This window comes from Nicotiana tabacum, chromosome 14 (assembly GCF_000715075.1).
Source record: "Nicotiana tabacum cultivar K326 chromosome 14, ASM71507v2, whole genome shotgun sequence".
Taxonomy (NCBI): domain Eukaryota; kingdom Viridiplantae; phylum Streptophyta; class Magnoliopsida; order Solanales; family Solanaceae; genus Nicotiana; species Nicotiana tabacum.
Window position 1 is genome coordinate 69,806,112 of NC_134093.1, and position 14,158 is coordinate 69,820,269.

The 14,158-nt window shown below is 37.3% G+C and overlaps 1 protein-coding gene and 1 long non-coding RNA gene across 4 annotated transcripts; both read right to left on the reverse strand.

The window, feature by feature from the left end:
• Positions 1–1,770: 1,770 nt before the first annotated feature.
• On the reverse strand, positions 1,771–8,396 carry LOC142168745 (uncharacterized). Its single transcript, XR_012698692.1, has 2 exons — positions 6,170–8,396; positions 1,771–2,390 (listed from the first exon to the last, which is right to left on the reverse strand). It is a non-coding gene; the product is annotated as an uncharacterized LOC142168745 (long non-coding RNA).
• Positions 8,397–9,869: 1,473 nt separating this feature from the next.
• LOC107798163 (homocysteine S-methyltransferase 1) lies at positions 9,870–12,968 on the reverse strand. 3 transcript variants are annotated; one of them, XM_016621130.2, is made up of 7 exons: positions 12,711–12,964; positions 12,582–12,638; positions 12,305–12,510; positions 12,072–12,201; positions 10,552–10,755; positions 10,376–10,447; positions 9,870–10,278 (listed from the first exon to the last, which is right to left on the reverse strand). In XM_016621130.2, exons 1-7 carry the CDS (start codon positions 12,879–12,881, stop codon positions 10,126–10,128), a joined length of 993 nt encoding a protein of 330 aa, XP_016476616.1. In that variant the 5' UTR covers positions 12,882–12,964; the 3' UTR covers positions 9,870–10,125. The 3 variants fall into 3 exon arrangements, with proteins under 3 accessions (XP_016476616.1, XP_075085749.1, XP_075085750.1); XM_075229648.1 differs by having other exon boundaries at positions 12,582–12,968; XM_075229649.1 differs by having other exon boundaries at positions 12,305–12,497; positions 12,582–12,780.
• Positions 12,969–14,158: the final 1,190 nt, after the last annotated feature.

Here is a 14,158-nt window from a genome sequence, read left to right on the forward strand (position 1 = left end):
GTAGAGTGTATCCTAAACAGATAGAGTGGGACTGAATAATTGCGAGAGACATATCAGTTAACCTCACAATGTCGTTCTCTAAAACTAAAGAGTTTTAAAAAGAAAGTTTGAAGGAATGAAAAGACAACCCTCGCGTGATTTGTGTGCGATTTTGTATGGATAAGACATGATAGAGAGTTGTGATGAAAGTTTATAAAAGCACTAACAAATAATCATGTCAAATCTGCTGATGTCAGAACCTAAGTGTAACAATCCCCAGCAGAGTCGTAATGTTGTTGCACCTTATTTTGCAAAGATCAAAACAAAATACAACTTGAGGTCCTTCTGAAGTTGATAAAATAAGAGTCGCCACATAATATTTAAAAGTATACTAGGGTACCTATAAGTCTATAAAGATCATTTTCTTAATGGTCCGTTAAACAAGTAAGAATTCGGGTAAGGATTCTAGTTATTCCAAGGGGAAGGTGTTAGGCATCCCTTAAAATCTATGTTAAGTAGTTCCTTAAACTTAGGCTAAATGTGGAGAAAAGAATTGTTTGTATCCTGGTTAATTCAAAAGTTACTAAGTGGCTCTATGTGAAAAAACTTACTTAAAGTGATGAAGTATTTGTTTTCAAAAATGGGTCTAAAACCTTTAGAAAAGAAAATGTGTGGTTTCAAAACTATGTTGTGTGACTTATTTAAAAATGGGGATGTTTGTTTAAAGATGCAAGTCTAAGTTGTTATTTAATCCTTTTGTATACCCAAAGAGATGTGAAAATGAGTTATAACTTGTTTGTTTTTGAAGATTCATTTGATATAAATCATTTTGATTTTCTGAAGTAATTGTACCGTCATTGTAAAAATCGAGGTCTGATTTACATTGGGCAATTGCTTTCTTTCCAAAATAATTTAGATGTTGAATTTTTGCCTAAGTGATTCATTTGAAGGCCTTTTCCAAAATTATTTTCGTTTGAATTATGCAAATGCTCTTAATAGTAAAATTCATTAGGAAAACATAGTTGGGCGAAAATAACTTAATTGATGAACAAAATAGTTGAAATATATTCAAATCTTGAAAATCAGTAGCCTTCTGAAGTAAAGAGTTATCTAAATCATGTCACCTTTTATCCTACGAGATTTGGTTACCCTGGGATTTTTTTTCTAAACAACCACCATGACGAGCGCAAAACACACACTTAAATATGCTCGCTGGTCGAATATAATATCATATAATATCGTATCCACAGAGATTAGATTTAAACAGTATTTTCGTAGTTTATAGCTTGATTGCTATCCAAGATAATTAGCAATTGAAATTTATGTGATTAAAACTAAAATAACTAAGAGTCCAACTTATTAACGAATGACACTCGAACAAAAGTAAGCAAGGAAGATATCAATGGGAGAAAATAGGGATTGATTGGATAGGTGCAGGATAAATGTCTGGGATTTAACTCTAGTTAATTCACTTCTAATGTTCAAGTGAGTCTCTCGAACTCACTCAATTATTAGTTCAAATGTTTAGTAGAAACTTCTCTCTCGATTAAGTCTCAACCTCACAATATGAACTAATTTAAGCTCAGTGAAGATATGCAAGAATTTGTAGTGGATTGGTCTTTAGGAGAACCTCTCTCGATTATCCGCCTAACTAGGGTTAAACAATAATTCAACTAGACTCTTTCTATTACTAAGAAGAATTAATGAACTCAGCCAACAAGATAATGCAACGATATCACAAGTTATACCTCTCTCGATTACATGAACATGTGAATATAGATGCAACAATTAAATCATCCAAAATGAGTCAATACATAAAAACTAGAGTTATAATCCACAAACAAATATCAATACACCAAATCCATCAAACCCTAAAAAGAACTACTCCATAGATATGGAGCTATTCATCACAAGTATGTTTAAAGCAAAGGAAAATATAAAACGATCGAAACTCTTGTCTTGAGTGAGGATTGAATGATAAACTCCTTGTGCTTTTGCTTCTCTAACTCCTCCTTAGCCTCCTTAGGTCTTAGATGTGTCAAGAGTCCAAAAATTACCACTTTTCCATATATATATATATATACCAATTAGGGTCGGGCCAAAACGAACACACCTTTTCTTAGGCGAAATAAGACAATTTCGGGATTGGATGTGTGCGGTCGCACACCTGGAGGTGTGCTGGCGCATATGGTCGCGCACTTTGGACAGTGTACTACTCTACTTACGTGCCTAGTGCGCGATCGCGCACCTAGGTGACCTCTTGCTCGCAATTTGTTTCTCTTGTTAAGTGTACTATTGCCCGTTGAACCCCGAACATGACTCCAACTTAATCCTTGGGCTTTTACTCAGACTTCAAAGCTTCAGAATAACTCGAATTCATTCCAAAATATCTACATAGCTCGGAATCACTCCTACAAGGCATAAAACACACAATTAGTACAAAACACTAGCGATTAAAGATCAAACTCAATTGAAGTGAAATAAATTAAAGTGCAGTAGGCGACTAAAATACAATATTATAGCCTACCATCACACCACAAAGTAAAATCACATAATACATTATTAGTTCCACAATTCAACATATAAATATGAATGGGCTAATAGTGGCAACGTGTAACGATCCGACCAGTCGTTTTGAGATTCAGCATTATGTTCGGTGGTTTAAGGTCTCGAGTTGTGTATTATGAATTGTGTCTATGGTCAGTTTTGGTTTTCGTGCGTTTCAGAGTTGATATGGAATGATGATTCTCATTTTAGAAGCTTAAGTGGTAAGAGTTGATCGGAGTTTGACTTTTATGTAGACGATGTTGGAATTGTGTTCTGATGATTCCAATAGCTTCGTATGGTGATTTTTGACTTAGGTGTATGTCTGCATTTGGATTTGGAGGTCCGTAGGTTGATTTGAAACTTTTTGGCGAAAGTTTGAAAAGTTGAAGGTTTGGAAGGTTGAGAGGTTTGATCGGGATTTGACCTTATTGATTTTGAGTTTGGATTGTGATTATGGGAGTTGGTATAGATTCATTGTGTCATTTGGGACTTGCATACAAAATTTGAGGTCATTCCGAGTTGATTTGATATGATTCGGCACGAGTTGTTGAAGTTGAAAGTTCATTAGGCTTGAATTGAGGTGCAATTCGTAGTTTTGATAGTGTTTGATGTTATTTGAGGCCTCGATCAGGTACGGGTTATGTTATGGGATTGTTTGGAATGATTGGACAGGGTCCCGAGGGGCCCGAGTGTGTTTCAGACGAGTTTCGGATCATTTCCATATTTTAGGCAGGCCTGGTTCTCGTGTTTCGCATCTGCGCAAGTGGGAGTGCATGTGCGGAGTCATTTCTATGAAATTTTGGTCGCTTCTGCGATGTTGGGGCATGTTCAGATGTTTCGCTCCTGTGGATGTGGAACCGCAGGTGCGATATCGCATTTGTGGAATATTGATCGCAAATGCGAAATAGAGACTCAAGGTGGTCGTTCCCTTCTGCAGAGATTTGGGCGCTTCTGCGGGGTCGCAAATGCGGTGATCTATTCGTAGGTGCGATCCTGGTCTGGTAAGTGGAAGCCGCAGGTGTGGGATTTGGCTCGCAAAAGCGAGAGCGCAGATGCGCTGTTTTGTCTGCAAATGCGGAAATCCCTGGAAGCAAGTATATAGTTCGAGGGTTTGGTTATTTTATCATATTCTGAGTTGTAGAGCTCGGTTTTGAGCGATTTTGGAGGAGAGTTTTACGATTTGGATTGGGGTAAGTATTCTTGACCCGGATTTGGTTATATTTCATGTTTTCATCCTTGTTTTTATCATTAAATTAGTGATTTGAATTGGAGAAATTGGAGATTTTTGTATAAACTTTCTAAAACATAAAATGTTGATTTGAGGTCAGGATTGGATGATTTTGGTATGGTTGGACTCGTATCAAAATGGGTGTTCGGATTTTATGAGTTTTGTCGGGTTCTGAGGTGCGAGCCCGTTGTTGACTTTTTGATTCTTGTTCAAGATTGAGCTTTATTATTCGAAATTGTTTCCTATTACTTTTATTTCTGATATTAAGTTATTTTGACTAGATTCGAGTTGTCCGAAGGTTGTTTCACACGGGAAGTTCTTTTTAGAGTACTGATTTAGCTTGTTTGAGGTATGTATCTTGCCTAACCTTGTGGGGGGGAGGGGGGACTACCCCTTAGGATTTAGATTGATTGTATTGTTTGAATTATGTGAAAGATGTGTACATGAGGTGACGAGTGTGTGGTGCCTTATATGTGAAAAAATTGATCGATTTAGACTCATGGGTTACTTTATGCATATAATTAGAAATTGTTATTACTTGTTACATTTTTCGTTATTGAATTCACTCGTATATGCTTATATTGTATATTTGTTATTTCATGCTCTAGCTCCCATTGTCGAGTTTACTCTTATGTGTCTTAATTGAAGTTTCGATTATATTTTACATCTTTCATTGTCAAGTTTATTATGCGTTAACCAAAGTTGTTACAACATGTTCTATCCGCCGTTCTTGAGTTACTCTTATATGTATTCAATTGAAGTTGTTAGTATATGTCATGCCTTTCATTGTTAAGTTCATTCATAAGAAATTAATGTAAGTTGGACTTATTGAGAGTTATTAACCTACTTTAGTTGAAGTTGTTATTTATGGAGTATCTTTCATTGTTGAGTTAATTTCCGTTTCATTCTATTGTTAGTGAGATTTTTGTTCACATCATGGTTGAGCCGTGGGATATGTGTTGTGGTGACATCGATATTGCTGTTTTGGAAAGGTTGTGGCCTATGGGCACTTATGATACGAATTGATATGTCGTGTTGTTGTGATGTTAGCACATGTGGATTTTTGTGTCGATTGATTATTTAATGCGGAACATAAGGGTGGCATCTCACTGTTGTTGATTAGGCGGAGTGATACGAGTGACTATTGAGTTTATTGTCTGGGCGGAGCGATAAGAGTGGCTATTATATGGAGTGATATGGGTGGCTATCGTGATGTATTGTCTGGACAGAGTGATAAGGGTGGCTATTATGATATTATCATTACAGAGAGATAAGAGGGCTATGTTAGGGTTGATATGTTTTGTCCTGGGGGCACAATGTGATGAATTTTGTGTGATGGTGTGATTTTCCGTGTGTGTGCTATGTGCCTTACGTGTCTTGTTGTGTTGTTTCCAATGAACTACTCGATGTCTTTGATATTACTTGTTGACTTGGACTGTAATAGTACACTCGCACAAGCATACACCGTAGCATGCCGTTTACACCAGTTCAGGAGTATGAAACTTGACATTCATTGATCATGCACATGTATTCTTGTATTATCTGCTTCCATTGTGATATTGAGCATGTGACCATGCCAGGCGGATTGTGGAATTGAGCTTGTAACCACACCGGGCGGATTGCGATAGTGAGCCTGTTACCATGCCAAGCGGACTGAGATATTGGCACGTGAGTTGTCCTTGCGGTCGTAATTGATAATATGGGCACGAGGTGTTGTGAGCATATGATATGTGATTTGAGACTCGTGACTTGTGTTTATGAGATGAGGTATCTCGGAGTAATCTTGTTGTAAACCTTGTGTTAGAACGGCTTGATTATTTGGTTGTCATTTGTTTATCTTATTTAGTTTCGCTGGTACTTTAACGGTGTTCGGGTTACTTTACTGTTTATATCACATGTTTATTCCTTATTGTCATTTTACTGATTCTTGCTTACCTTATTAGCTTTATACTCATATACTGTACAGGTTATTATGACTAGTAGGTGTCATGACTTGTACCTCGTCACTACTCTACCGAGGTTAGTCTTGATACCTACTGGGTACCGACTGTGGTGTACTCATACTACACTTCTGCACATTTTTGTGTTGATCCAGTTATTGGAGATAACGGACTCAGCGGAGTTAGCTTCTTGATCGTGAGAATTTAAGGTAAAACTGCTTGGTCGTCGCAGTCCCTTGGAGTCCTTTTCCTTTTGATTGTACTATCAACTCGTTATCCGAACTGTATTGTATTTTGACTCTGAGATATTTCTATGTATTCATCTAGAGTTTGTGACTCTGTATTACCTAATCTTGGGAGGTTGTAGTGATTATTGCCGCATATGCTTGTTTCACCTTTATTTCGATTTTTATATCTAATTCTTCTTTAAAATATCCTATTTAACTTGTTTAACTGTTGTAAGTAATCGGCTTACCTAGTCTTAGAGATTAGATGCTATCACGACGCCTAAGGCGGGATTTTGGGTCGTGACACAATGATATAAAGTGAGGAGAAGGACTTGACTCTGTGTTGGGCTGACAATTAGTCAGGCCCAATTTAAATTTAAGCAGCAGCAGACTTTAGCACAGTGGCCCGACAGAAAGAGTACGCAGCTCAGCTCAGTGGTCTTGCGCAAGAGTTTATCATGAACTCCACAGGCCCAAATGGTTCATGCAAAAAAAAGATTTCATTAGCAATGGTTCATGCAAAAAAAAGATTTCATTAGCACTTGTACCTGAGACATAATACAGAATCATAAAAGATGAATATGAATTTGATCCAAAGGACAAAGCTAAGCTAAAATTTATTTGTGACACCCCTCTAAGGATTAGTCAAGGCCAAGCATCATTGGCTAGAATGAACCATATTCACCTACAAAGTCTTCCTATGAACCCTGACACTTCGGAGTTTACAAGGGTCTCTAGGACCTGGAACAGTGCTTGTGCCAGGGACGGGGTCCTTTGATAGTGAAGTCAAGCTCACAACAGAAGCCATGAACAACTGAACCCTGCTCTTCCATAGAGGTTTGACATATAAATCTTGACTTAAAGTCTTCACACAAGCAAATTGGTCAAGAAGGCCCAAGTAGCAACCACAATAAAACTTCTTAAAACACAGAAGGTCTATGCAATTTCTTAAATTCATGACAGGTTTAAGGACTTAATCAAATGAAGCACAACAGTCTCAAAAAAACTAGTCTTATTCACAGATTATCACTAATATTAAATTATCAGTTAGGTAAAATGACATAGATAAGCAGGGCATTAACACATGCTTCAAATTCAAAGTATCCTTAGTAAATGATCACTGTTAGAGTATATGATGCAGGAGTATATCATCACTTATAGGATCTCAAAAGGGTTTAAGAAGTTTCAAAGGCTCAGAGTCAACTAAGAATCACTCTACATGCCATGACACATACATAATCTTCTTAGGAGTCATTGTTTCAGCCAAATATGATCAAATAAAATCTCAGAATAAAAGTTGTTAATCATTTATTCTTATAGGCATGCTTACTATGTTAAAGATGCTTTCAAGATTGAGACATTAGTTAGAGTTTAGCAAGAAATAAACATTCCAAACATGTATTCCCTTATTAGGTTTCAATAGAGGTCTAGCACTTCACTAGGAACACAACAACAAGCATTACTTTTGCACTCATCATGAATCAGAACTTACAGAAAACCAAAACAACCCTAGGACAGTCACTTAATGACCCAAACTTCAATGCATATTTAGCTACCTCGATCAAGCATTTCAGGCTCAGAACTAGCCTCACAAAGGTCATGTTAACAGAGGTGACAACAAGAGCTATTCAACATGATAGAGTAATCTGATTTTAATATCAAATTAAACCCTATAGGCATGGTATCTATAACATAATAGTGCATAGTAAAAGAGAATAACATTTAGTTAGAACTATCAAGCATCATATACCAACAGTGCTTAACCAACAGACTAGGCAGTGTCAACTCATGCTAATGAAAAACTTCGAAACATAGTCTTCACGACAACAAACAGTCATAAGATGGCAAGAGCACTTGTTTACAGCTTACACTAACAAAGCAGACATGTGATTTCAAGTCAATAGGTATTTAACAAAACGAAACATGATCACGATTAAACCATAAAGTATAACATGCTAAGCTAGGTAGACAAATCTCATAACATGCTTCATATGCTAACATGATAAGATACACACGACTGCCAATACAAGATTGAAACACACACATTACACCAATTAAGTAGAATAACTACACATGAGAAGCTACAAACGAGATCTGGCCATTGAAACGAATTGTAAAAAGTGTACTGACCTTCCGTAGGGCAACAAACCAGTTTATTGAACTTAGTTGTTAGGAATTAGTACTCACAGCCAACTTCAAGACGATTAAGCTCAACTATAAACGAAAAAAAGGAAAAGAAATTATAAGCGATGGGCAGAGATATTTATACTTTAGTGTAGTTGCATTTACTACCAGTTGTTCGATTGTTAGGTGATGCATTTAAGACGGTATTTATAGCCAAGGATTGGCCTTAGGATTCTTAGTTTGAACATTCAAAATTGACAGAAGACAGAGAAGAATTATGAATGCTAATGAAAGATCATATGACCATATCAAGGGAAAAAGATAAAAAAAACAGAGGGAAAAGAGAATAAGGATTACCCTCTCAGAACAGGCTAGTCGTTGAAGCTTAGTGACCTCCGGACAAAGCTTTTACCCAGAGGTCCCTTTGTTTGGCCTCTGGGTCATCATACGTCACGGTGAGGTTGAGATTCTCATGAATCTGAAGTTGCATGCCATGTTTTAATGGAAATTTTGAACAGAGGTGGGTGTGATGATGAGATTCGGGGCCTTTCATATTTGAGGATAAGGTTTCAGAATTTGGGGGTTTGGAATGGGATGATGGAAATAGGCATTTTCGGCTAGATTCGTAGCTGGGGGTAATGATAATGGTCTCAGAGTTGTCTCTTAGTGACTTTGCTTCAATTTGTGCTAAGTCTTAGAGATTGAAAAGAGGAGAGGACGGCGAGAGCGAGAGAGGAAAGGGGAGATTTGGCGGCTGTCATAATGAGGGAATGTCATAGGGTTTGGGGGGTTGGTATGTTTAAAATGGAGGAGTGTTCTTGGGCCGTCGGATCAATTAGATCAATGGCTCATATTTTTTTAGTTTAAAGAATAAAAAAATAATAATTATGAGGATTAAACGGGGACCGTTGGATCATATTGATCCAACGGTTGAGATACAAACTGAAGGGATTAAAATTAAAGGGAAAAAGTGTGATTAATGTGGACCGTTGATAAGTTTGATCAACGATCCCTGTGCACTGTGAGAGACTTTGGAGTGCTTTTTTCGGCCAATTTTGGACAAATTTGTTGGGTTCTGTAAGAATAGGCTGAAATTAAACCCCATAGCCACTTTAATCTAAACTCACTAATTGCAAATGTATCCTGTTTTAAATCTTAACCCCTTTTTCATAATTAAATTAAGTAAACTTATTTAATCCCAAATAAAACATACTAAGTACAATTAACAGAAATATTATTAACCAACTACTACAAGCTAATTTTATATTATCAAAATAATTTAAAAAATCTCATAGTTATATATATTAAAATCATAAAAGCCGATTGGTTAATTAATTAAAATAATAGTGGTGGTATGATTGTAATTATTTAAGACTACATTATTATTTTATAATTATAAGCATATTATATATTACTTACTATATATGTCTAGAAAAATAGATAATTTGAATAATAATTTCAAAAATACCTTATTACATTATTATTGATCAAGAAGCGTAATAATTTAATTAGAAGAGAGGGAGGGTCAAAATTAATCGTCAACAATCTGTCTATTAGTCTAGTAGCACACCAAGTTGGAACATGAAACCTGGTTCTCGGATATGGTATGTTAATTATCAAAACATCATTTCAGGCTCAGCTCAACACCATCTAACTTTGAGTGTACCCCACAGATCTTTTTTTGCTCAATGGTATAGTTTAATCTATGGATTACCTTAAGTTCTGTTTGTCAAACAGTTTTTAAGTGCTAATGTTGCCTACCGAGATAGAGATAATTTGTAAATATGCAATTTTTGCAGACACAGCATGGCTACTGGGATATTCCGAACCAATGCCACAACAAAGGGGTACTTGATGGGCTAACCAAATCCTTATCAATTGCTTCTCTCTGCTCTGTTTGGATCAATAGCTACTATCTGCTCCATCTACTACCTCTTAATCACCACTCACCCCCAACAACACCTTTTTCCCCCACCCCTAACAAGAAGTTATATCGTTTTTCCTATGTTATAAATGAAGATACACAAATACAACAATTTGATAAGCATTTTCTGAACCTTTGATGGCCCAGTTAGAAAGCTCAGTCGAATCCAGATCTTTCCTTTAGGGCTTTTGAAATAGCTTGAATAGTGGACGGTGTTGTCCGGCAACAACCACCGATGAGTTTAGCACCTGCGTCGCGCCATATTGGTGCAAACAGCTCGAACTTCTCTTCATCAAAGCATTTCGATGGCTGCCAATAAGGTCATCAAATAGTGTTATGAATATATACCTAGAGATTCACTCAAAAGGAAGTCTGGGAATCCAGGCATGTGATAAGAAAAAGTTACCAGCCATCTTTTTGAAATGCCATCCCATATCTCACCACTATTGGGATAAACAATTATTGCCTTTGTTGTCAACTGTGGAATTGAACTAGATCAGAAATGATGTGCCCAATTTCTAAGTTATGATTCTACTGAACTTATCTTATAAAGATAATTTTCTTACAAATGAGAATGATTACCTCCTTAAGTTTCTGGATGAGAGTTTGAATAAAATGGGGAGGTGCGCAATTAATTCCAAATGCACTAACTTTGTCACTCCTATTAATTACATCAAGGCAGTCCTTGAAGCTTTCTCCCGATGGCGCGTTCTTACCATCCACTGAGCTGAAACATATCCAAGAAGGAATCTGTACATTTTCTTCTTCAAGCAGCTCCACACATGCCTGCACCATTAATTTCATAATGTGGTACGGAAAATTTCAATGAACCAATCTCCAAGCCTAGTATTGCCTTGGCGAAAACTACCAAATAAAGTAAAAATTCAGAACGTTTAGCTACAAATTATGTCAATTTCAAAGGGTGCAGGCAAAAATCATTTGTCGTTCTAGAAGGCATTTTAAGCAACATTTTTTGTTAAGACACACAGATGATTTGGCATTTGAGCCTATATGAGGCACCTTGGAGCTCTTATTTCCTCTACGTGGGAAATAAACTCTGTCCTACTTTAGCTGTGTTATTAAGAATTAGACTGGGGATACATTGTTTGAATAATAAAAAAAGAATTATTAAGAAGCTGTTTATGCCAGTGTTTTTACTGTGTAAGCAATTTAATAGATCCATGTTTCAAAAAGAATGTTATTGACCTGCCAAGACAAATAAATATATGGAGATGTCAATTATATGAATGTATTCTGCTCTTAATCAAGAAAGCAAGAACCGATTAAGATAGATATTTGTGTGCAATTAAAATCGGGGATAATGTTACCCCGATTTTCCGGTAAAGAAACGAGATGGAAGCATGATCTGACGCAACCTCGATTACAGCCGAAGGGTTCCTCGTTTCGGAGCCTGGGGAGGACGAACTGTACATTCGGAATTGGACATGGCTGAACATAGGGTCCGGGCAGAGTAAAGATTCGAGATTAAGGAAAAATAGAAACAGTTAAGCACGATAAGTGGGGAGCCATAATATCCGCCCTCAACCGGATATTACGGCGCAAATCTCGCCTGATATCAACTGCAGATCAACATTTACCGAAAAAAAGAGAGGATTTTTATCTTATTTAGACTTGTACTAGGATTAAACTCCCCTACTATATAAAAGGGAGAACTTTTTTATTTTTAACCCACTGTCCCACGCATATCATAGCAATAAAGTTTATTTTTGTCTTTTAGTTGTTGCTCAAAGTGTTCTTCAGTTCCTCTTTTCTTTAGTTACAACTAAGCCCGTATCGAGGGCTCGATCGGAGCCAATTTCAAAGTTCAACTTAAAGCCACGCTAAATCGTTCCACCGCATTTGGTTTGATCCTTTTTTATCTCTTTAATTTAATTATTTGTTGTTCTTAGATCATTCGTGTTAAATTAAATCCTTATCCTTTAAACCGCGAACAAATTTAATTGTTACTCATTTTAAGGGTAAACAATATCCACAATGATTAACAAGATGTCTGGTGAACATTACTGCCAAACAACGATGTCATAGCTCTTCCTACAAAATAATGGCGATCTATATACAAGGAATTAAATGCAAGACAATACCTGAGCTTCTAATTTGTTGGGAATGGTCTCAAATGCCAGTATATCTGGTCCTGCATCCACAAGAAGTTGTAGTCTATGTCGATGGAAATCCTTGAGCTTATCCCGACTTACATGTGGTCCATAATCTCCGCTGGTAGGGACAAAGTTCACAAGATGAAGACTTTTGGGACCTCAAACATACATTAAATGTAATTGAATTTGTTCGTAGTTCATAATAAAACAAGGTAATCTACTTGTACTCTGAACCATCAGCAAGATACGCTCCATAGCTTCCAATTGAGGCTGCAACCAGAGCCCTGTTATAGCTCTGTGTGGGATTTCTTTTCACAACATTCCAGAACTTATCCCGGGCTTCAACTGCTAACTTCACACTTTTCTCTAACAACGATTCTGCTTCTTCAATGGATAATCCCCTTGATAAAAATCCTGGAATTGTGGCCTACAACCATAAACTTAGAAACTGTTCCAAATAAGTAGGATTTTTAAATCCTGGAATTAGCCATAACGTACCTGGTAGGATGAGGTCACTAGTATATCTGCGCCAGCTTCCAGATATTCCAAATGTACCTGCGCGCATTCAAATAATAAAGCTAGCCACATATTAGTAGTACGCAAATAAATTCCTTGCGTTTGGCGTACCCGTTTGACAAGATCAGGATCTTTGATCAAGCAAAGAGCGCTCCAGAGAGGATCATTAATGGAAGCGCCATGCTTCTCGAGTTGCGTGGCCAAACCGCCATCAACGACAGCACAACCTCCTGCTTTCTCAATCAGATCATCTAACAACGCAGTAGCTTTGAGAATACCCATTTCTCTGCAATTCTTTTTTTGCTCTTTCTTCTGGTGTTAGGGCAGGAACAATGAACAAAGAGGTTTTTGGGAGAGATTTTATAGGCGCCAGTTACGCGTTATTCGGTGGACGTATGGACTTATTTTCCTATGTGTAAATAGACGTGCAGATAGCACAGCTGTGAACGCGGACGATTTAACAAAGTAAGTTCATCCTAGAATTTTATGTGTTTCGGTTCAACTCTCCACTATCGCTATGTTACCTACCTAAATCTTATACGCATCATTTTAGTCAAACGGATTTTCCTTTGGAAAGAAATAAGTCATTAAAGCATTCACATGACCATGAGAGATTGTATACGGTCGAAACCGATTTCGGCCTTCGTACGACTGGTCGAGATGGGAACATAATGGACCGAAGAGAGTCTTCATAATATCGAGATGAGATCCGAATAAGGCACAAACGAGCTTCGATTTTCAGGGACAAGTCAAATACCGAGTTCGAAGTCATTATCGAGCTCGAGTCCAATCGAACTATGATGAGAAGTGATGGAATCAAGCTTAAGGGCCAGAGGCCAACCAATACCGACCCCGAGTCAATACTGGACCCCGAGTCAATATCGAGCTCGAACCCACATCGAGCTCTAAACCTGGAAACCGACCGATACCAAGTCTGATCAAGATCGAGCCAAGAGACAAGAGCCGTTACAACCACTATGTATTTTTTATTATATCCAAAGTAGGATCCCTCCTCTATAAGAGGGATGGTTATTATTCCTGTAAAGGGGGCTATCAAGTCCTTAATACATTGTAACTCAGATACAATACACTCCCATATTGAAGAATTATCCTTTTTAGCCTTATAGATTGATTCATCTTGTTTAATCCATAAATCATCTTCCTTTCAACTCTGTTTGTATCTTTTCTTTATAGTCAATATTTGAAATTTCTACTTACTCTTACGATTTCTGTCAAGTTATACCACATACCCTTAGAACTACGTACAAATTCAACTCTATCCATTTTTCGGACAAACAGTTTGGCGCCCACCGTGGGGCTAGGGATAATAGTGATTATTTGATATGAATCTGCAAAACAAACCATTTTACGCTTGTTTTCGGAAGTGTCTTTGATTTTGGATTAGCAACGACGAGCTGTTAATTAAATGGCCTTACCTATCGACAACGAAGTTGGCCTTCAAGGTGAGTACAACAACTTGACGCCCAGGGCCAAAAGGCCGCTTGTCGATGTTGTTGGAGCTCGAGTCGAAGTGCCATTAGACGTTAATTCGCATGTGG